At 47.3% G+C, this 22173-nt stretch overlaps 3 protein-coding genes across 3 annotated transcripts in view; 2 read left to right on the forward strand and 1 right to left on the reverse strand.

Annotated features, from left to right (window-relative positions):
* LOC149336531 (uncharacterized) overlaps positions 1-1889 on the forward strand; it is a 21777-nt gene extending 19888 nt beyond the window's left edge. Inside the window, exon 7 of the mRNA XM_089554160.1 lies at positions 1852-1889. Coding sequence (XP_089410286.1) covers positions 1852-1889 — 38 coding nt within the window. The remainder of the gene's footprint in view (positions 1-1851) is intronic.
* The window catches only part of LOC149336532 (neprilysin-1-like), a 12570-nt gene extending 233 nt beyond the window's left edge, over positions 1-12337 (forward strand). Inside the window, exons 2-5 of the mRNA XM_089554162.1 lie at positions 1887-2084; positions 3598-3832; positions 9033-9152; positions 11996-12337. Of these exons, the coding sequence (XP_089410288.1) occupies positions 2035-2084; positions 3598-3832; positions 9033-9152; positions 11996-12337 (747 nt within the window). The 5' untranslated portion in view covers positions 1887-2034. The remainder of the gene's footprint in view (positions 1-1886; positions 2085-3597; positions 3833-9032; positions 9153-11995) is intronic.
* Positions 12338-20357: 8020 nt separating this feature from the next.
* On the reverse strand, positions 20358-21812 carry LOC149336533 (prolyl 4-hydroxylase subunit alpha-1-like). Its single transcript, XM_089554163.1, has one exon. The coding sequence runs from the start codon at positions 21810-21812 to the stop codon at positions 20358-20360; it is 1455 nt and encodes a 484-aa protein (XP_089410289.1).
* Between the last annotated feature and the right edge of the window lie 361 nt (positions 21813-22173).

The following is a 22173-nucleotide window of genomic DNA, read 5'->3' on the forward strand; positions in this document are numbered from 1 at the left end:
CTCTGTGGCATGCATGCAAAGGCGAAGTCAAGGAGCTCGTAACGTAGCGTTGTCGTGGCTGTGTGTAGTGCACACAACGAATATAACGTTTAGTAATGTACTGGAATAGGCGGGAACGGAATATAAAACCATTATCGGTCACCAAAAGCAAACGTCACATTTTAGTTTATCTACTAACCCAGTAGACCATTTGGCTTTTCAGGTACTGCCCCACGTACATTTTTAGTTCTAAATTTCTATTCCTTTCAGTTAATGTAACCCCGGAATACCGAAAGATGAATTTAATGGTTTTCTGTAGAGAGGGCTTAGTCCTTGTGTATTTTCGTTTTTAAGCTTTGAAAGAAGTAAGCGATGCCTTGAAGACGCGTAAGGCTCATTTAGTATTCAGACAGATCTGACTGTTGCTCGATGTTGTCTGCGACCCAGATGAGGAGGTTTCTTGCACGTAATATATGGTAAAGTACAACTTTCACATTGTTAGCCTATTTATACCACTCTAAAGCTTCACGCAATTATTTTACCTAATTGCTTAAATAAGCATTATGAATAGTTATCTGGTTCTGTCAAGAAGATACTAAACAAAACTTCTGTTTCATTTTAGGAAATGTATGACTTTCAAACACTTAATACACGTACGAGAGACATGGGGCATATAGGCTGGTGGCCACAAAGTGTCAACAGAGGCCGGAAAGAGTTTCTATACGCTTAGCAGTAAAGCACAGCTCCAGTATGTTATGCACAAGTGGAGAGTCAGCCCAAAGAGGACAAATGCCAAGGCTGCAAATATGAGGCAGGCAGGAGGCCATCATCTCGACTTCACATAAGAAGAGAAGAAAAGGCAAAACTATGGGCTGAATAGAGCATGTAAGAAAAAAAAATGCCAAAATTTTTGCAGGAAAGGAATTAATACGCGAGTTTTTTTCAGCGAAATAAGTTTCGTGGTGTAATTTTCGTTTCGTTCGTTGTCTTCTCGTGCTGATTGGGCCACGGATCGTAACCAACTCGCTCATCTATCCGTTCTTCGAAATAGCGTAATTAGGCAGTTTAACTGCAGAGCTTGAAAACTTGGAAGACTGCAGTAGAGTAGCCACCAGTGTTAACCGAAACCACGACCTCCCCAGGTCACGTGTGCTGCTCTACCAATTCAGCAACTGCAAGCTGTTTTCCTTTCTTCATAAGAAGGCTTAAAAGATCTGATTTCTTTTTCATCCGTTACCATAGCTAAAATTACGACGGTGGTAGACACTCAGGAAATTAGCTATCTAATGCTGCAGGTATATGCCGCTTGGCTTCTTTCATAACGACGGTGGAGGGCTCTCTCCCAAGTGCTCTTCATTATACCACTTGGAAAACTCCGCTCCAAAAAGTGACTAATCCGAGTAGCCCGTTTTCAGATGCTTAAGAATGGCGCCAAATAAAAGCTTTAGTCATATGTTACCATTACCTTCTTAAAGTGTTCTTTTTCTTGTGCTTCTTTTACCTCTCAATTTATCTGTCGGACTGTTATGCCTATTGTTATTTGCTAATATATCTGTTTCCTTGATTTTCTTGCGAGGCGGTTGTTCGTTTACCAACAATCTCAAAGCTTCCAACTTAACAATAGTTTATATTAGTGACTAAGGGTGCCGCTGCAATCCGTAAGCACTCAAATTTTTGCCACCTCGAGCAGCTGTTTTTTAATACATGGAGGCTATGAAAAGTTTCGTACCTCGTAAGATTAAAGAGCTCTTCTTTCTCCGGTTTACTGGCTTGAGGAACGTTACCATTAACTTTTCCCTCGCATGCGATATTTTTAAGCTGAAACTCGTTCACTTACGTAACGTTCAACAGTTGTTATTCTCTGCTCAACAGCCCGTTGGGGCTTCATTCCATTTTGCACAACGCAGTAGTGAGCACGAGAGCGAGAATCCGAGCGGAGGACCTGTTTATCACCGCGAGAGATACCGTCAGGCGCCTCCTGGACCTCTACGATGGCTTCCAGCAAACAGAGCGCGTGTACGTCCAGCGGGTTGTGCACTTCATGAATCCGATCGTATGCAGCCCCGAGGAGCGACTGGACCAAATCTACGTCAACAAATTTTTCGGTTGGTGCTCCCCTGTCATCCATTCCGCTCGGAGGCTCACGGACGGTGACCCACATCGAGCTGGGCCACGTTTCCATAGATGGATGGGAAACGGTCACTGGCGCATCATGTTCTTTAAGACATACCGAAAGCGGATTTAAGTCAGGTGTTCCGCCTGAGACGTTCTGCGATTTTTTAAGGCAGGCTTTTTGAGTCAGAAGAGCGCTTTTTTCGCCATAGCATTGTCATCTGTGTAGCGCATCAAAATACAGCTGAGACATGCTAACTAGTAACTCTTTAACTTATATATAGTAGTAAACGTCGTAACTATTACCGTTAGTAACTTTGTTTATTGAGAGGCGTGTAGCCCACCGTAAGTAGTCGCCATATCAGTTTTTAGAATTTCGAAAACTCGGTTGCCCTCAGCGCTATCGGCCAAAATATTTTGTCTACATCACGCATAATACCGGCCCTTTCGAAAAGCTTGCAGGCAAAGCAATGCCTCCATTGCTCGTAACTCGAGATAGCCAAATTTGGTTTCAAGCGTTTTAGTTTACATTGCATTGTATTCCACAGAGAAAGTGATGAAAAGAAAGTTGCCTGTTTCCGAAAGCTGGTGCGGACTTCAGGCAAGATGAGACTGCTGCTGAAGGCACTCTTAGTATTATAAGGATATTGGTAGGGGAGAACGAAAGGAAGAAAGAAAAAAATATTTTGAACGGGAAGCGCAGACCTGGATTTAATGCCAGCAGAAGCCAAAACCAAGCGGGCGACAAATCAGGACAGCTCTAAACGGCACTAAGATGATCGCGATCAGACAGCGTGGACGCCATGAGTGATCATTGCTGGGACTTTGTCATCATTGGAGAAAAAAAAAGAACAAAGCATGCGCGCTGCCTCAATCGCATGACGATTGAAGTGAGGCGGCTGGAAGCCCGCGACCGATTGATCCAATAAGAACGAATGGGCAGCCATAATCAGTCCATCATTCCGGTCAGTCAATGGGAGGCCAACTGTACTGTACCCTCACTATTACTGCTGAATGATTTCATCTTTTGTAGTTATGAAAAAGCAATCAGTTTATTCGACCCACGCATCGCTTTCCGTTGAGCACTTCAAATCTTGAGAAATCTAACCGACAAATTACCTGCGAAATATTGTATTTCTTCCCATCAGGCCGGACAGTCTATAAGCAGTCAACCACAAAGGGTGGCAAAATAAACTCTTTTAACCAAAATCGAGGCACCTCGAATTCCCGAATCGCCTTTAAGTATCCTTCGACCAATACCGCTAACTAAATTCAACATAGGCCGATTCTAGACAGCACCAAGTGACACTAGTGCATCGAGGTGCAGTTTTTCTTCTAAAACCTTGCCAAATGTTGCATAAAAAGCTTTTGCATAGTATGTTAACGCAATAAGCATTAATCTAAGGAAGGCCCTGAGTTTCGGTTTTTCTGTGTTTGAGTGACGCTAGTAGTCGACCTGCTGTACCATGCTGCTGATACTCACGACACCACTGACTGCGCACGCAGCTGTCTTCCCGGATATGTCACCAACCGGTCGTTTCTGGACGCATGGTTCAAAGCACTGTCTGGAAAGGCTCGCCTGAAGTGGACGGACCAGACGCACATTCTCTTCAACACCAGCAGGGTGGCCCCGTTCTATCTAAAGCGCAACCACAGCGTGGTCATCCCCGCGGGAGCACTGCTGCCCATTTCCTTGTACGGGGATGGCCATCCGGCGTTGACCTTGGGCAGTCTAGGCGACGTGAGTACCCGGACAGCTTAGTGGCGCGCTACATGAATCAGTACATTTCTTTAATGATAACAAGGCGCAACCTTGGTCAAAACCCTTCCGGTCACACTTCAGGTGCGTAGTCGATCCAGCATTATTGTTCCTGGTGGTTGAACGCGCTTATCTTTTCACAAAACGAGATGAAGACATAACAACGCAGAACGCGAACTTACAAGTTAAGTTGTCAGTTCGCGCTCTGTGTTGTTGTGTGTTTATCTCGTTCTGTGAAAAGATAAGCACGCTGAACCACCATGAACAACCTACTAGGCCGAATTCTCGCTTTTATTGTTCCCTTGAAGCTCCATCTCTTCACGATGAGGAGAAGCCTCTTCATTACCTTTTGTGCGCCTTAGGATTAAAGGGTTTTAAAGGGCTCTATGATAAGGGAGCAGAAACAAAACATAGTTTGAAGGCATTTGGTGTAGGACATAGAACAGACTGTATGCTTTTGCTAGCCAAAAGGTTTTACTTAACAAACGCTCCACTTTTTTTAATGTTTCTATTAATACTGGTGGTCTCTCTACGTCAATGGTGAGTTCCTAGCGTGCCATGTGATTTCTCTATGTGCTCAGCGTCTTTAGGGTGGCTACTCAGTGCAATATGCCCTCCTGATAAACTTCGTCTATGTATAATGACTGGTGACAATTCAGTTGAAAGGGAGCATGACTATGATAGTGTTACGTGGGACATCTCGCTCTCTTGGCCGGTAACAACCGGGCTGTAACCTTGAGAAGAAAATTATGCTAGCAAGTAGCCACTCTCCTGTTGAATATTTTACCTCACCGGTGCCCGCTCAGTACATTTCAGAAATAACTCTCTCATATCTTCGTCTGAATGGTATGCAAGTGCACGGATCAGAGGCGAGATTGTCTCACACGCGTGACTCGCGACTTGCATGCAGGAACAGGTTATGGAAGTCGAGTCGAAGTAATACTCAGAAAACATGCAATCGGTCGCGTCCGAACAGTCGGGGTCGGCGTATCAGTGTTGTATTCTACGAACAGAACTGCTCCACTACCGAACACCAAGAACGGCATACGGAACTGCAGTTTCTCCCTCTTCAGAGTTTCATTTGGCGTCGGGCCATTCGTGCGGCTCGTCAGGTGGGTCACCTGCCACAAGCGGGCTTCAGACAAACATCGGCGAAATCTGAGATCTGGGGTATTGGTGCAAGACCACTAAAGAGGCGAGAAGCTGGCGATAATGTGGTAGGAGCAGTTGTAGCCGAAAGTAACTTATGAGATAGCTCTCTGATAGGATGTTATGGCACTGGGAAACATACGTCGCGAGCATATTTGCCACATGTGTTCAGATGTTTGATACGGCAGCTTGGAGGTGGGTAAGTGGTTGCCACATCAGATGTCTGGTCGAGCAGGAGCGCAAAAGCGCCACACTGACCACGGGCGTATGTAAGACATGTGGAGCAGTGTCATGGTCCCACCTGCAGGAGGGGTGCCTATAGTAGCTTTGCATTTCAGTTTCCTTCTCACTGAGCTAGGTGGCACGGAACGCAGTTTACACCGCTGTTGTAACCGTACTTCGGACCACGTGGGCCCGATCAAGCCGCTACCGTGAACATTCATCGAGGCCTGCTGTTGTAACCGTAATTCGGACCACGTGGGCCCGATCAAGCCGCTATCGTGAACATTCATCGAGGCCTGCTGTTGTAGCCGTACTTCGGACCACGTGGCCCGATCAAACAGCTACCGTGAACAATCACCAAGGTCGACAACCCCGCGACGACCATGGGAAGTGGGATGTTTGGAATGCCCCTCCGAGCCTCAGCGGATTAGTGTAGCAAGAATGTCGAGGGCCATTGTCAGCAGAAACCCCAGCGACCACAGCGGAGATGACCACTATAGCGGCGACGAAGGCAGGCGAGGCCCAGGAGCTTTTGTCCGAGCAACCACCGTGAATGCGGAGGCGACCTGGCGGCGTCGTCACGCTGGCGGATAATTGAAGAATTCTGTGTCCCCGACTCGCGTTCTGGGAAATCGGCGGGGAGGCAAGTTCATTCCCCTGCTGGAAGACTTCGGGAGGTTCCTTTCCCGCTGGGCTGGTTGAGTCAGCATTCTCCCCCTCCCATCGACCCAGCTGCGTTAGAGTGGAAAAACCCGCACCTGCCCAGCCGTGGGTGGTAACAAGAACGTCCCCTTCGGTCCATCGGATTGGACAGTGCTCGTCGACCATTATTCCCCAGCCAGGGATCTGGGGAAACCGGACGATATTTAACTCGGCCGTGAGTGTGGCCGAGAAGCCTGCTAGCTCCAGTCGACTACGGTTGACGAAGACGTTCCCCTTCCACTGAGAGCCTTTCTCAGTCCCGCTCTATGTAAATAATGTAAATACAGTTTTTCCTTCACTTCCCCTACTCCCCGTCTCCGGCCCACGTTTCCTTCCTCCTTCGGCATTGCGGCGGTGCTCCTGGACCCGATGCCTGGTGGGACGCGCTTCTAGCATCGACAAATATATCACCGCCAGCGTGTTCCGTTTACTTACGGCCGCACACGTACGTGCCAGTAGTGCTTACGGTGCTTCAGGACGAAGTTCTTCATAGGTGCTAGGACGGGCTTTCTTCCTGACATATAAGTTTTTAGGGCACGCTGGCAACATTACGCCAAAACTGGCAGTGCTCCGCACTTGATACAGTACTCATCCGATATGTTCGAGCCTGCCGCGAGTGTCAGCGTCAGAGCAGGCCTCTTACTCACCTGCTCCGGCTGCTAAAGCTCCTTGATTCACTGAGAGTCGCCTTTTAGCAGGTCAGAATGGGCTCACTCAGCCAACTCTTGACGTGCTCACTGGGTTACACGTGCACTCTGGTCTCCACTGGATGGCTCACCCAGTGCTGTGAGCTGTAGAAGTCGGCAAGACCCCGCCTACGTCGAAGTAGTCATGCGCCAAATAACACTCTTACAAACATTTTTTCAGACAGACTTTCAACTCTCCATAGACTTCTGTCTATAAAGACTACACACTTTGTATACACGAATTGTAGAGAGCAGTCTATAGATAATACAGATCCGATAGGCAGTCTATACGCAATCAGTAGATTTATGGTCATTTTCTTTTAGCAGACTTTTCTCCATAGGCAGTCTATTGACTATGAATAGGAATAGAGAAAAAGAAATATCTGTATGAAGAGAATACACTCTATACGAAGTCTATAGACTGTCATGGACCATTCTTATATGGGCGTAGTCCAACCGCATGCCGGCGCCCCTAGAGAGGCTAGCTCTGTGCCAACAGCTTCCTTTATAGGCTGTTTAAATGAAAAGGTTTTTTTTTTTTTTCGAAACTGTGTGGCACGGACACAGTTTGTCTCCGTGGAAGTCTCTTCAAAATCTACAGTCAACAAAAAAGTATAATGATGTCAGTTTTTTTTTTTGTCTAAACGCTGCTACGCGTTTTGGCTCTTTTTAGACTGAAGAGATGTCGGCACCTTTGGGCTTTTTCTCGAAAACTAAAAAATGAACAAGCACTACTCACTGCGGAGTCTTTAGGAGAAATTCCACGGAGGGGTTGATATCTACGCCCTTCATTCGCAAAGTATTGCGAACAGGGTGCAGTAGATAGAGGGTCTCCAAACTTTTGGCTAGAGGTGGTGATTAAAGAGTTGTCAAGGGGACGAAAGACAGAAAAGTAAGCCGATATAAAGAGAAGCTGCATACAATATGTTGCTAAATAATGAGCATCTTGAGATATAAATGAGTCTTTTGTTTTCTTTTTGACGGCAGTGCTCAACGTTTTGGGCAATACGCCGCAATTACAAGACAAAACAATCACCACGATTACGCTTAATTACATAGTAATACATATACCTGAGAATACAATTTCAAATAAAAAAACACACCGCACACTGCGGTGGACAAGCAAGCGCCGCAAAAGGTCGCCAGGACTAACAATCACGCCGTCTTGTTCGTTTCTAACGTTAGAGCTACGTTTACATGAACCCGAAAGGAGTGCGTAGAGTCAAGCATTGCGCTGCGCAAGGTCACCCCGTCGACGACTGAGCATTTACGTGAATTCAACCTTGGCGTTTCAAGACGCTGCCGTGTGCCCTCGTTGTTGAGTTCATGTAAAGGTCAAGCATGGGGAGCGTTGGCGAACGCGAGCCCTTTAATCCCTTTAATCCGGTCATTATGCCGCCGCGGTGGCTCAGTGGTTGTGGCGCTCGGCTGCTGACCCGAAAGACGCGGGTTCGATTCCGGCCGCTGCGGTTGAATTTCTTTGGAGGAGAAATTCTAGAGGCCCCTGTACTGTGCGATGTCAGTGCACGTTAAAAAACCCCAGGTGGTCGAAATTTCCGGAGCCCTTCACTACGGCGTCTCTCATAACCTTAGTCGCTTTGGGACGTTAAACCCGATAAACCAAACCAAACCAATCCGGTGGTTATGGCGCTGGTTCTTAAGGCTAACAACATGTTCGCGAAAGATATTTCACGACTGCTCAAGAATTTTTTTATGATCCCCCACTTCTGTAGCGAAAACGCGCATTCTGTTCCTTCCTCACCTAGGTTGAGACCGCCAAGCGTCGACGGCCGTTAGGAGTTGACAGCACCCGGTTCACGGCTGCATGTAAAATGCGTACAACTGAGTGAACTAAAACTGGGACACAGCCCGGCTAACATGGCCACGCACAAATCGGGAGGGATCATCTATTAGAGCTTCGAAGCAATACCTGTGCGAGAGCAGGCATCATAGTCGCCGCGAGCCGGCTGCCGTACGCAATTTTGGGTGTTTTGCCCCGCTGCGTGCTGGTCGAAATCACTCCAGTGCCGGATTCCGACCGTGGGGCGAATTTTGGGAACCCCCGAAGTTAACCAACTCTCACCGTGAGAATCCAAGCGAATTTCTGAATTTCAGCTGAGGGAGCCGGAAATAAGGGTGCGTGGGAGCCAAGCTCAGAAATTCAAATAGATCAGCTGAGGGAGCTCGTATCGTAGCTTCCACAGTGACCTAAGTTGGAGCATCAGTGTCGCACGCGACAGGAAACTGGGTTCCATACCCAGTACAGCCGGGGTCCGACCGGTGTTTTAATGGGTACAAGAGACAAGGTTATTGATGCTCGACTTTTAACGGGTGAAACGCTTGAGAAAAGGGTGTCTGGACAGCCCTATTGCACTGAACTGCGGAGAGCGAGTTCGCTTAACGCCAGCATGTGTCGACTGCAGGCACTGGGCCACGAGATCATGAAGGCCTACGACGTTAAAGGACTCTATCAGTGCTACTCTGACAAGACCAAGAAGAGGTTCGACGACGTCGTGGTGTGCATGGAACGACAGCGTAAAAAGGTAACGTTGCACCATGCGGGACAAGGCGCTAGAATCGAGGTGCATTTTCAGTGAACCCAAGCAGCTCTTATCGTGTTCCACATCACAAATGTAAATTGGCACATCTTCTCGTCCTTTTTACATTCGGAAAATTTCTATCACATTTGAGGGACTTTCTTTCTGAGATAGAACAAATGCATTAAAAGACTCAGGACCACGCAATGTGCTGAGGAAAGCAATACCATGTTAAGATTATAGCAAATGATTGGTTTTCCATTATTAATAAAATTATGTTTCCTACCTATTAATGTCACTGTACAGGTACTTAACATATTTTGAAATCGAATGCCTAGCAGGTTTTTTCTTTGTGGCTTTTCTGGTCTAACGTTCTGGTATGTAGAAAAATCTCTTAAGACTGCGTATAAAAGCAATGAGGTGCGTTTTTGGCAATAAATAGCAGAAACCAACGAGGGTCCACGGAAGGGATCTGCGAATATATTGATTTTTTAATGGTGCAGTCTTACGATACGGGCAAAAAAAATGCGTTCATAAACTAATTCCCGTTGCAAAAATGCACTTGTCCAGATTTTCTATATGTTATCGTCGAATACATACTCCGATTAATGCTTATTTAAAAAGGTCGACAATTTTTAGGTAAAGTCGACCGCTAGACAAAGGAAGCTGACTGAGACAAAGCAATCAACTTGGAAGGCTACTCAGAGCAACCCTGTTGCTGCGCGATTCTTGAAAACTTGTCTGCAGTGGAGTACAATTAGCAATCTGTTACTTATGTTGATATTATGCTCCCATACTGATGAGAGTTTTAAAAACACGACAATACGCAGATTAGCATTATAATTTGCATGGGGCCTGGCGAGGACATGGTAGCGTTAACCTTGAGATTCAACAACAGAGCAATGTGCGTGAAATAACAAATGCGCGATGACGACATTCTAAAACAGATCAAAAACAAAAAATGGCCAAAGAATAGTAACTTCTTGTAATGGTGAGAAGTGATAACTCATGGCTTATTGGCGTGACGTAGTTGACTCTAGCGAAAGGAATACCTAGCGTGGGGGAAAGTCATGTAGATTAGTTATTTCCTAAGATAGCTTGGATGGAGCCAGTGCAAAGCAATATTTGGAGATCACCGCTGATATTGAGGACGGTAGAACACCAGTCAAAACAAACAGCAATCAATAAATTTGTCAGGATATTTTCGAACCTCTATATACCTCGCCTGTGTAGTGAGTGGTCTCCATCCTTCATAACAAATGTAACTGCTACCTTCGAAATTTGGATCATTACTTTTTTCATTAACCACATAGCATGCGTAATGTGCGTACGTAGCCCGTGTGGGGCTCTGCGCACGCTCAGTGACGCCCCGTGAAAGCGGTTTACGGTACCGCATCACGGATCCCGTTATACCATAACTCTCTACTATTAGCATAGCGCGTACCACTACCGCTACTGCATACCGCGTACCGCGGCCCGCTACTACGCACGCGCTGATTGGTCCCGATGCTCAAGCTGCGAGTGCTTTTGACGGGAACGTGGTGCCATCTGGCGCTCTGAGGGTGGTTCGGGGTCCACAGTAAGCGGTAGCGGTAGCTGTATGCGCTGTGCTAAATGTATCTAATGGCAATGTAGCGGCATAAATGGCACACATCCACCTCCGTGTCCAGAGTTAATAAATACTCCTGCTGACATTTCGCGCCAAACCAGCTGTCGCTTGATGTCGCATTACTGCAAGGGTAAACGTCTGGCCAATTTTTCCTCTTTTAAAAGAATCCCTCAGCTCCTATTTCTTCGCGCTTTGATTCTAATTAAATGAGGGAAATTCGTTCCAAGCGCCTCCCGGCCGTTCATTGCCGCTCAAGATAGCGCCAATACGAGAGATGCATGGGGCTGAGAGCTGTACCGGTGATCTTTTCTCACACCAAACCCAACAGTTTAGGACGAAAGCATTTTAAGGCGGAAGCCTTTAATGGCTCATGCTCCAGGCAGTACGGTGTTACATCCAGCGCCTGGATGATGGGTATCCACCGAGATATGCAAGACAGTTACTGCGTAATTTCCTTTACTCAAATACAATTTTCATTTTCTTCATTAAGGCCCATCTTTTTCTTTCTTCTTTCATTCCCACTTACTCCCTTCCTCTACGATGCGGTTCGGGTGTCCACCGAGATGACAGAGAATTACTGTTCCGTTTCCTTGCAAGGCATCGCGCCGAACGGGTGTTGGCGTTCTGTGGGCTCCCTGGCAGCGCTACAACACGCAGTCGCGTTCCACTCCTAAAGGCGAAGCTTAAGCACCATTAGTTACCAGTTTATTAGTTCATTAGTATTTAGTCATTACTCAGTAATTAGTTATTAATTATCAAATTGGAATTACCTAGTAATTAGTCATCAATTATGTGTGACGTCATCCAGTGGTGAGGTCACCAGTGCCGCAGAGTCAGTCAAAGTGGTGCGGAAAACGCTTTCGTCTCTGCGCACTTTAGACAAACTGTCTCCTCAATTGTTTTGAACGGGAAAGTGTTCATGAACGCAATTTTTTAACATATTATAATATTTAACTGTAACAACCAACATATACGCAGATCTCCCGTTCACAGGCTTGCATTCTTTGGCTATGCTATTAACGCTTTTTGCGATCGTCACAAGCGTTCCCCATTGGTTGTCTATGGCACTCTTGACTGCTCCATGCGAGCGACGAATAAACTTAAAAAAAATAAAGATTTTGCTAGACATCGGAGGAATGGTTCCTTACCTTCAATAATTCCATAACAGTACCTTACGATTTTCTAATATTGAAAAATTTCGTCGAAATATGTTCGACATGGGCCACCACTTTCTTTACAGGCAGGACTGCCGATTCGTGAGTATAGGAGCCGGTTGTCCGACTTAGAGGACGTGGCAGACTTAGCGGGAGCCAGTTTATTAGACAAACTGTTCTGGCTCGTGCCCGACGATGAGCGGAGCTGGACGCTGCCCGGCGTGAACTTGACTGCAGAGCAGCTCGTTTTCGTTGGTCGCTGCATGACAAAGTGCAAGTTTGACGACATCACGCCGACGGAGAGCCACGAAGGCGCCCGCGCCCGCTGCATCATCCCCGCGATGAACATTCCGCAGTTCTCCAAGGCTTTCAATTGCGGTACCAGAGCTCGCATGAACGCGGACTCCAAGTGCTCCCCCTGGTTGTGACCTTTGCGTATACGAGGCCCCGAGCGCTTTGTGTCACCGTGGAGCTGACCACCGGCCGGTGTTTCGTTTCCGATGTTGTTTGAAATTTGTAAAGATAAATACGGGAGACGATGAGTAGTCGTTGTTTATTAGGCGGCGTGTTCTTTCGTACTGACCGGGAATGGCCGTTGCCCGCCGTGACGGCCCAAGAGTGGAGGCCTATGAACAAGCACCCGTGTGCTCTGCGAGGGACAGTCTTTGTCAAAAGTATACAGCCCAAGGGGTCTGCTTTTTAGCCCTGAATCGTGGCTCCTCTTGCATACTCTGGCACGCTAATCTCACGAAGGTGGCAAACTTGAGTCCACAACCCTTCTAAGCATAGGACCATCAAATGTGCTTAAGAGTCCCGCTACACAGCTTGGAAGAAAACCCCTTGGGCTGTACATTTTTGACAGACTACGTGGAAGGGAAGGAACCCCAATACGGTGAAATTAATACGGAGCGTTCTACTACGCTCGCTTCCAACTGTGGGACACTAAACAAACATTGATGAGAAACTAATGTTGTACTGTATCAATAGGTTACTGCGTTGTTATGAGGAAGAGGCTACGCTTATTGAAAAAAGCTGTTATAAAGTAGAAAAGGTGAACCAACGAAATAAAGGTATGGCGGTTGCGTAACACTTTTGCAAGCAGACAGAAGTGGCGCTAACGCAGTTTTTTGTCGCGGATACCTGGGGCTACTTTGCGCCTCTATTCACTTTCAAACGGTGATCACTGAGTTTTCGCACAGTCTTGACGTGCAGGAAAAAAAAAACATCCGGTGGAAAATAGTAGTTGCGCGAAAAGAAATGTCGAGATTTTGTCCATTTTTCACGCCGCGATCTCAACGATCACTGCGTCTTCTTTGGGCGGACAAACATGAATAGAGTAAGCCAAAAAGTCTATTGCAGCTCGGAACAAATATCGGCTGTCGTTTTCCTCGGTGTCTTTTTCACAGCCAAGTTCCAGAGAAGTTTTGCGAACACGAGCGTTGCAAGGTTTAAAACGGGCCCTCAATGCGCAAAACGTGCTACACGGGCAACTACCGCCCTCTAGTTTTGAAAATTGAATTTCCGATTGTAACTCGTGTGTGGTGATTGGACCAACCTTATATCGGGCCGGATGAGTGTGATTCGTCATGGGCGATATTGGTGCAATTTATATATTGGACCGGGCTTGTTCCGCGAAGGTCGGCTGGTTCATTAAAGTGACACTGGGAACAAATTAGTCCGCATGTATCGATAGGATAAGATCAAGGAATATAGAGTTTTTATAAGCTACAAAGCACCAGAAGTCAATACAGGCGTCGCCATCTGCGGCCGACTTCGTAAGTAATAGTAGTAGTAGTAGTAAAAGACTTTTAATCGACCATAATTTCTAGGCCGAGCATGTCGACCGCCTGGGCGACCAGAAGCCTCTGTTCTTCTTCCCCTTCAGCGCCAAGTAAAATACATGTGTCCACAGCGAGTTTACGGAGCAGATCCTAGAGGCTATAGGCCCTACTGCCATGCACTTCAAAATGGCGACAGCCGGCACTTCTCGTCATGGACGTGGGGCAAATATTTCGACGGGAATATTTTCAAATGAAATATTCTTGATCATAAAGACTTCTCTTGCGGCCGGAGAAACATACCTAGGAAAACCCAAACCATTAATTTTTAATCACAACAATTGGATTGAGTTCTCCACATTGTTCATTTAATTGGTTCCACGCAAAACGGGCAGGGCAGAGATGGGGCCATGGGTAATGCACCCATCCGTGTGCACTGCGTCTCGAGGTGGAACATTTTCGAAACGCCGACCTGGCGAAATACAGGGTGTTTTTTTTTTCGCTGCTCCAAAATTTCATAAAGCAGCGGCTCATATTAGGATATTTTTTTTTTAGTTAGCTTGCCGCGCGTAGGAGAAAGTTGAAGCACTGCTGCTGTACACCGAGGTGGCTAATTAACAAAGTTACCGTAGTGACTTTAAAATGCATGTTGCAATAGTGAAACTGAAGGGTAGCTTGCGCATGCACCAGCTGCAAGGAGAAACGATTGAAGAAATATTGTTATAGGTTCTCCAGACAAAATAATTGCACTTCCAACCCGTCTTCGAACTGGGGCCGCATCCTGTAACGATTCATTTCATTTCGCCGTGACGTTGGTGTGGCGAAAGCAATAGCAGGTAGGAAAGCGAATGCTTAATCAGACTCAGCCGGCCTGATCGCTGCGCCGCCGCTAGACAGCCTCGTGCTGCCGCATCCAGCCCGGCTGAGTCACGAGTGTCGTTTACATGAATGCGACAGAAGTCGACCCCAGTCCACTTTTTGAGGAAAAATGAAGAAACGTCGAGGAAGTGAGTAGAGGCCGAATCCAGCATTCTGTCGCATTCATGTAAACGCGGCTACGCAGACTCATGGTACGCCAATTCGTCGCACAAACGACTCCCAGTGTCTTTGCCGAGACTGAAACAACGGTGATAAAGGTAGTCAGGCGTGTCCAATGTGCCTTCATGCTCAATCACTCGAGGGCGTCGGCGCTGGTCGGCCACTGCGACATGGGTTCGAGACGGATACTACTAGCAAAAACCGCATCATGGGCATGTTACTTTCACGAGCAGCGTGATGTTTACTCTTATGCCCGGCGGCAATGGGAGCAGCAACCAATAGGAGAGGACCAAACAGAATCAAACAGAATGGAATGTAAATAAATCGTTGCAGAATATGGTCCCTGGTCGGGAAAATAGCGACGCTACCATCGCTGTCTCCACCTTCACTGGTGACACAAGACGGCGTCAAACGTGATAACAGGATCATTAGGTGTCTCGTACCAAAATGTGGCGTCTTGTAAGCTCTTTGCATTTGAAAAATGTGAAAAGAGGCAATTTCATTTTCGGTTCCAATTTCCAAATGCCTTCCATTTATGTAAAACTATCGTGGAGGAAAGCGTTCCGGTTCAAACTGCCGATTCCGAGAAGGCAGCGAAAGAAAAAAATAAGCCTGCCCAAGTATACAAGATATCCTGCTCGATGTGCTCGACGTCGTGCATAGGCGAAACCAAGAACTTCGCCGAAAGAATGAAGCAACATAAAGTGGATGTCAAAGAAATGAACAGGGAACCTAGCGCGGTGGCGGAACAGTGCCAGACATGTGACCACGAGATTGACTTCTAGGGAACTATTGGGCTGTACACTGAGCCGCGCCTACCCAGAAAGCTTCCTCTTGAGTCATGGCATATTCAGCAGGCGCTGGGCAATGTAAACCGCTCTGGGGATGACTAACTGAAGGCTTAAAAAAGGGTGAGCTGTAGCTCGCCCGCAGTCATACCTGATGACGGAACCCGAGTAGGTTTAGAAACATCGTGTTTTTTTTTTAATTTTTGAATCCTGTTCTTTAACTCAACTCCTTTCCTAACTACACAGACCTGTGCCGAATGTTTTCTTTTGAACGTTAGCCAAGAATGTGAAGCCAAAGCAGAACCGAAGATAGGTTGGCGGTCGGTCATGGATCTACACCACAGACGAATAAGAAGGTTCCACCCGACTCCCATTCAACCATTATAAAAATGGTCCATAAACTGTCTGTACACTTCTTTATAGACTCCATTGCATTCCTATAGGCATTTCCTTGTGTCTATTTATAGTCTATTCATTATCTATGAAAAAAACCTGTACTAAAAGTGTATGACCATCAATCTATAAATCACCTGTAGGCTCTCGTAGGATTTATAATGCCTATAGATTAGTCTATAGGATTTTCCTATATAAAGTCTGCATACTTTATATGCAAAAGTATTTTGACCTTATAGACAAAAGTCGATAGACAGTCTGTAGACTGCCTTGAGAAATTTTTGCAAGAGAATGCTCTCAAAGCGACGTCAGAACTTCACACTCTTTCCTGCACATCAACGGCAATCTGCATTAGTGACGCCAATACGCGTTTCTTGAGGACAAGACTAATTTGACTTACATTATCACAAATAACAGCATGTTTTCTAGAAACTGCTGTGCGAGCATCCCGGAATATTAACGAACATTGACATTTTCAAAACACAGTACTCCGGCCCACTTATAACGGACATCACGGTCCCGCGGATGTAATTCATTGTATCCAAAGTTCGTAGTAAGTGGACTGCTGATAATACAGCCAAAAATACAGTCACATAAACCGGTCTCATATTTTGAAAAAAAAAAAAAAACTTATGTACGTCTGTTTCTTCAGTAGCCTTATTACTGCGTTTTTTATAATCTCCAACGTGGCCACAATCCTCGCCGAGGCTCAAGAGCGGCTTTAAAGGCTGATATAAGTTATTCGACTAATCGCCGTTGAAGCGTCGACGGCAACTGGTTGAGGTCGAAGTCTAATCATAGATATCAAGAGGTTAAGCGGCGCCCAGTGCGGTGTCCCCCACGACACCGTCCGCCCTTCTCCTGAACCCTTACCCTCTGTGAGCACTGCACCCGGTGCCTACGATGACGCCTTATCGTCGCCGCTCTTTGAACAAAATTGCAAAGATTCCACGATGAAAGTAGCCTAGAGAACTTGCTCGCTTTACGTGCCGTCCCTTGTCTCCAGCGCCACAATCCTCGCCGAGGCTCAAGAGCGGCTTTAAAGGCTGATATAAGTTATTCGACAAATCGCGGTTGAAGCGTTGGCGGCATCTGGTTGAGGTCGAATTCTAATCAGAGATATCAAGATATTAAGCGGCGCCCAGTGCGGTGTCCCTCACGACACCCTGCGCCCTTCTCCTGAACCCTTACCCTCTCTGAGCGCTGCACCCAGTGCCTACGATGACGCCTTGTCGTCGCCGATCTTTGAACAAAATTGCAAAGATGCCACGATAAAAGTAGCCTGGAGTACTTGCTCGCTTTACGTGGCGTCCCTTGTCTACAGCCCAGAAGGTTAAGGAGCACCGCAGAAGGTTAAGTGTCAGTTGCGCAGGCGAAGCTCGCTACGTCACCGGCTAGCCCTATTAACCAGCTGTTTGCAACATGCGACTGATATTCGCTGCTGATCATCGACCCTGTGTAGTAGTTTCGCTTTCAACGCTGCCCCCGTGACGCGTACACTACGCTTCTGCTAGACGCTCTTCTCGGCCTGCACGCGCGCTCTGATTCACCATCTAGGCCGTGGGCGCGGTGTTGGCTCCCACGGTCAATGGCAAGTTCAGTGCTGTCTTCTCTTAATGCGAAAGCATTTCTTGCCTCATGAATGGCGTGGACTGGATGCGTCACCACTGGCTGTAGACGGGAAGCGTGGACAGGGCGTGTCCTCATGAACTATCGGTCATCCAGTATAAGAGTGTAATATGAATTACCGTGCTTAATAATGATTCAATGGAAATTTTAAATGATGGAATTACTAAACAAAATAAAGAAATAAATAATAAGGCATTTAATTTCGCCAATTACTCCGTGTAATTCACAAAATTGGTGAATTGCTAGTAATTCCTTTAGAATAAAGCGATAAATAGGAATAAGAAAGGAATATTTTATTAATTAACGAAACTGACTAATTAATGGTTTGGTTTGGTTTGGTTTTATTGGGGTTTAACGTCCCAAAGCGACTCAGGCTATGAGGGACGCCGTAGTGGAGGGCTCCGGAAATTTCGACCACCTGGGGTCCTTTAACGTGCACTGACATCGCACAGCCCGGACTAATGAATAAAAATAAGAATTAGTTACCTTTCGCAGAGCAATGTTCCATTATTTGAAATAACCACACTCAACAAATAATTGCATTACTAAGCAACAGCGGAGGCAACGGACCTCGCAATGCTTTCGCATTTCCGCACGTAAAGAGACAACTGTACATCTAATTCTTCCTTTTTTCGGGTCGCCACGCTCTTTTTGGGGTAGGGTCATGTGGACTGAGAGACGCTGTTTGGTATCCACACTGGCAGAAACGGAGTTTTTCGACCTCAGGAACGCTCTTACGGAGGCTTCGCTCGCTGTAACCGAGCGGTGGTCACGAGCGTTCGTTGCATCTCAGACACAGGGCCGCTTCTCTAACGCGTGTTTTGACGGTTGCACTGCACTAGTTCGCAATAACCGGACGTTCTTCGTAACTGCGGTCGTTATTAGTCGGCTGGACTATAAGTAAAGACGGATGCGCACACACGCCGCCACGGTGGCTCGGACTTGGAAGCCGGAATTCCGGCTGCAGTGGTCGCATTTCTATGCAGACAAAATGATATATTCCCGTGTACTGTGCGATGTAAGCGCATCTTAAAGAACCCGAGATGGTAGAAATTATCCGGAGCATTTGACTACAGCGTACCTAACAGCAAGCGGTAGTTTTGGGACGTTAAACCTCATTAACCAAACCAATCATATACACACACGCACGCACGCACGCATGCACGCTTAAAGTCATAAATATTGTCCCAGCCAGCATAGATCGATAGATTAAAGCTTAGACAGGGAGCAGCAACGCATCTGTAACCATGCTCTTGACGGCCGGTCACCCAGCACCGGCCTTTGGTTACTTCAAATCACAGAAAATATTAAAATATTTAAAAGTTCCCATCCTGGCAAAAACCTTACGTAAGCGTGAGATTCTGAAAGGAATGCTTCAACCCGAACAGGTGTTCCCTCCGATTTCTGAAACAACGACGTGAAATTACACAACAGAAAGACGGCTACCTTTCGCCAGATTACCCGAGCCATGACAGATACGGTGCCTCAAAAAAAAACTGAAACTTATACTGGAATAGGGGACCTCTCTTTCTTGCTGTATTCGAAGGCGCTGAAAAAGCAAGACAGTCCCTCTCAGCGCATCAACCCATTTAGTAGAACGTTAAGTTGGGCGAGTTGGTACAGGTTCATGGTTGAAAAACAGCGCACAAAAGATTAGACACAAGAGTAAAGGCGACGACAGGACAAGCGCTGAACTCACAACTAAGGCTTTATTACGAAAACCTGAGTATATAAGGAAGGCATAATACATGAAAACAAAATTGAACAAACAAAACTATGACAATGATAAAACTAGCGTGCGCCCGAAGCCCAAAATCTGCCAAGAAACATGATCTCGTTATCACTTAAAGCAACCGAAGGTTTGCTAACGCAGCCCCGTTGCTCCGTTGCGATTCCTCCGATGTAGCGGAGCCCGCTACATCGGACAGACCGGCCGTTGCTTGAACAAGCGTTTGCAAGAACACAACAACAACTTAGATAAAGGCAATGACCAATCTTATCTTGTTACTCATTGTAAGGGGTGCGCAGTGATGAAAAGCAAGAAGAAAAAGTGCACTGCTTTGTTAAGTCAAGCAAAGGTGTTATATTCTCACAGAGATCAAACCACGCGGGAAGTAGCAGAAGCATACTTCATCGCAACGGAGCAACGGGGCTGCGTTACCAAACCTTCGGTTGCTTTAAGTGATAACGAGATCACGTTTCTTGGCAGATTTTGGGCTTCGGGCGCATGCTAGTTTTATCATTGTCATAGTTTTGTTTGTTCAATTTTGTTTTCATGTATTATGCCTTCCTTATATACCCAGGTTTTCGCAATAAAGCCTTAGTTGTGAATTCAGCGCTTGTCCTGTCGTCGCCTTTACTCTTGTGTCTAGTCTTTTGTGCGCTGTTTTTCAACCATGCATCAACCCAGTTTCTTGCCCCTCGACGCACATACGATAAGCTGGTCTTGAGAACTGTGCACGATGATCACTAGGATTGATTCACGCCTGGTTGTCAGATCAGAAACAGGCCCAGAAAGTTAACAAAATTGAAGCGTAATGTGAATTAAGTTTTCTAGCACCCCCCAAATATCAAGAAAGGCGAAGACAATGTGCTCTTTCATCTCAAACTTTATGAACGCAGGAGAAATGACGTTAGTAATATGTTCGATTGCGACTTTCGTCGGTTCATTTCTTAACTTAAAACGTAGAAATGAAAAGTAAATAAAAAAGCGAAGGGATTAGATTTTCACACGCGAATGCCGCAATAAAATGGAAACTAAGGAACATAGTGTAGGCACACGGACACGACTTCAAGTGGTGTCTGGAAAAAAAGAGGCGGTTTTAAGGGAGCATGTAGTTGAAGTCAGCGGGCTGCGCCCGCTCGTGAATCCACAGGGAAGCGATCCATTTGGATCCACGCAGCACAGGGCACGAGCCGTGCATGGTGCTGAGGTCTGGCTCCCAAAGCCTTGCCCAATTCTCCTTCAGGTTGAACCAGAACAGCGCGGAGCCGAGGCGAGGAGTGATTGACAGTCCGGTCTCGGTAAATGCGGTGGCCCCGCCCTCCGCCACGTCACTCAGGTACACCAGCAGCGTTGCCAGCCGCTCCCCGTAAGCCTCCATTATCCACGGCCCTAATAGGTCGGTATGCTCTCCATAGTGTCCTCCTATGCCGTAGTTCAGCACCTGCACTTTCTCGGCGAACTCCATTGAGAGCCCCGTCATCACCTCGGCGCGACGGTAGAAGGCGCTAGTGTTAGCGTTCTTTTTCAGTGCGCTCATCTCCGCAGTCCTCATATCTCGAATCTCGCGTCCTCCGTCGCTGTTCAATACTTCAGCTGGTGCGAGTGCCTCGGGCAACCGCCGAAGAGCAGCGCATTCCGTCGCGCTCAGGAAGTTGTGGATAAGCCACAACCGAGGCTCCGCAGCAGACAACGCCTCCACGGCGAAAGGTGCCAGCGACGCGGCGCCACGCTTGCCCCTCGACAGCCAGCACATCAGGGAGCTGGCGGGCCTTGTGTCGCCTTCCCGGCTAGACCGACACAGCTTGCCGAAGCTGGAGTCACTGACGAAGCCAGAGCGGACGGCTCCTCGCACCACGTCTTTGTAGGGCCACATGACCGGCGTCTCCGGAGGGTAGCCGACGACCTCGCGCCAGGCCTTGGACCTCACAGTCCTTGTGAACGTCGCCCGCACCGGAAGGTGATGCTCGAGGAAGGATGCGTACCGTCTGTCGGCGGCGCCTTGAGCCATCCATTCATAGGCCAGTGTCCGCTCCCTAAGTGAGCAGTGGACGGCCAAAGAGAGCATATCGTCCGCCGTCGGTTGGGCCAGTTCGGGAGAGCGCATTGTCGCCACGGCATGTTCTGGCGTGATGTGGTACGCTTTCTGGATCCTACAGACGCCCGCAGCAGCTCCGTCAATGTCTTCTGCCGTGGGCCAGGGCAAGAAGTGGGCGTTATCTATCTGCGGCCGAGTACAGCGAAAGTCACGAAGCACGCCGGACACGGCGTCCAGAGCTGAGCGCCTCAGTAGCCTCAGCAGGGACTGTTCTCCAGGCTGATTTTCTTTGCGCTTTAAAGCGGCGACGCGCAGCTTAGTCCGAACGAGCGGTACGACGGTAGCAGCTCGGCGCCAGGTCGCTTCACAAGGCTCCAAATGGCGACGCAGCGCCCTGACCACGGTCTTCTCCGTCTGGAACAGTCTGGCTAGGCCTTGCATAGATCGGAAGTAGTCGCCAGCTAGGACGCAGCTGATGCCGAGGAAGGCCGACAGTAAAGACAGCCATGAATTCATCTTCTTCCGAGCTTCTTTTTCATATTCTCCGATCAGTAAAAAGCACGCGCATTAGAGTTAGGGCTTCATCGTCATTTGTTGACTGCGGTCATATTTCTTTTACTTGTTGATTTTTTGACACCAGCCCACGCATCGTTCATTTTTATTATTGTCGGGGCCAGAGAATCATTTGCAAGTAGAATGACGTACAGTATAATAAACGCACATTGTGGTGGTGGTGAAAAACATTTATCATCTGTTAAATTGTTACGGAGAGGTGAAAGGGGTAGGGCCCTATTGCCCTTTCCCCTCACAATACCGACTCGCGAGGGGTCTGTCGGAACTATAAGCTGGGATGGGCTACCCCGCTTGCCCGGCGCAT

This window comes from Amblyomma mixtum, chromosome 7, assembly GCF_055824585.1.
Source record: "Amblyomma mixtum isolate Tamu chromosome 7, ASM5582458v1, whole genome shotgun sequence".
Lineage (NCBI taxonomy): Eukaryota > Metazoa > Arthropoda > Arachnida > Ixodida > Ixodidae > Amblyomma > Amblyomma mixtum.

Coding starts and splice junctions, on each gene's coding strand:
- LOC149336533 (XM_089554163.1), bottom strand. CDS start 21,812: ATGAATTCATGGCTGTCTTTACTGTCGGCCTTCCTCGGCATCAGCTGC.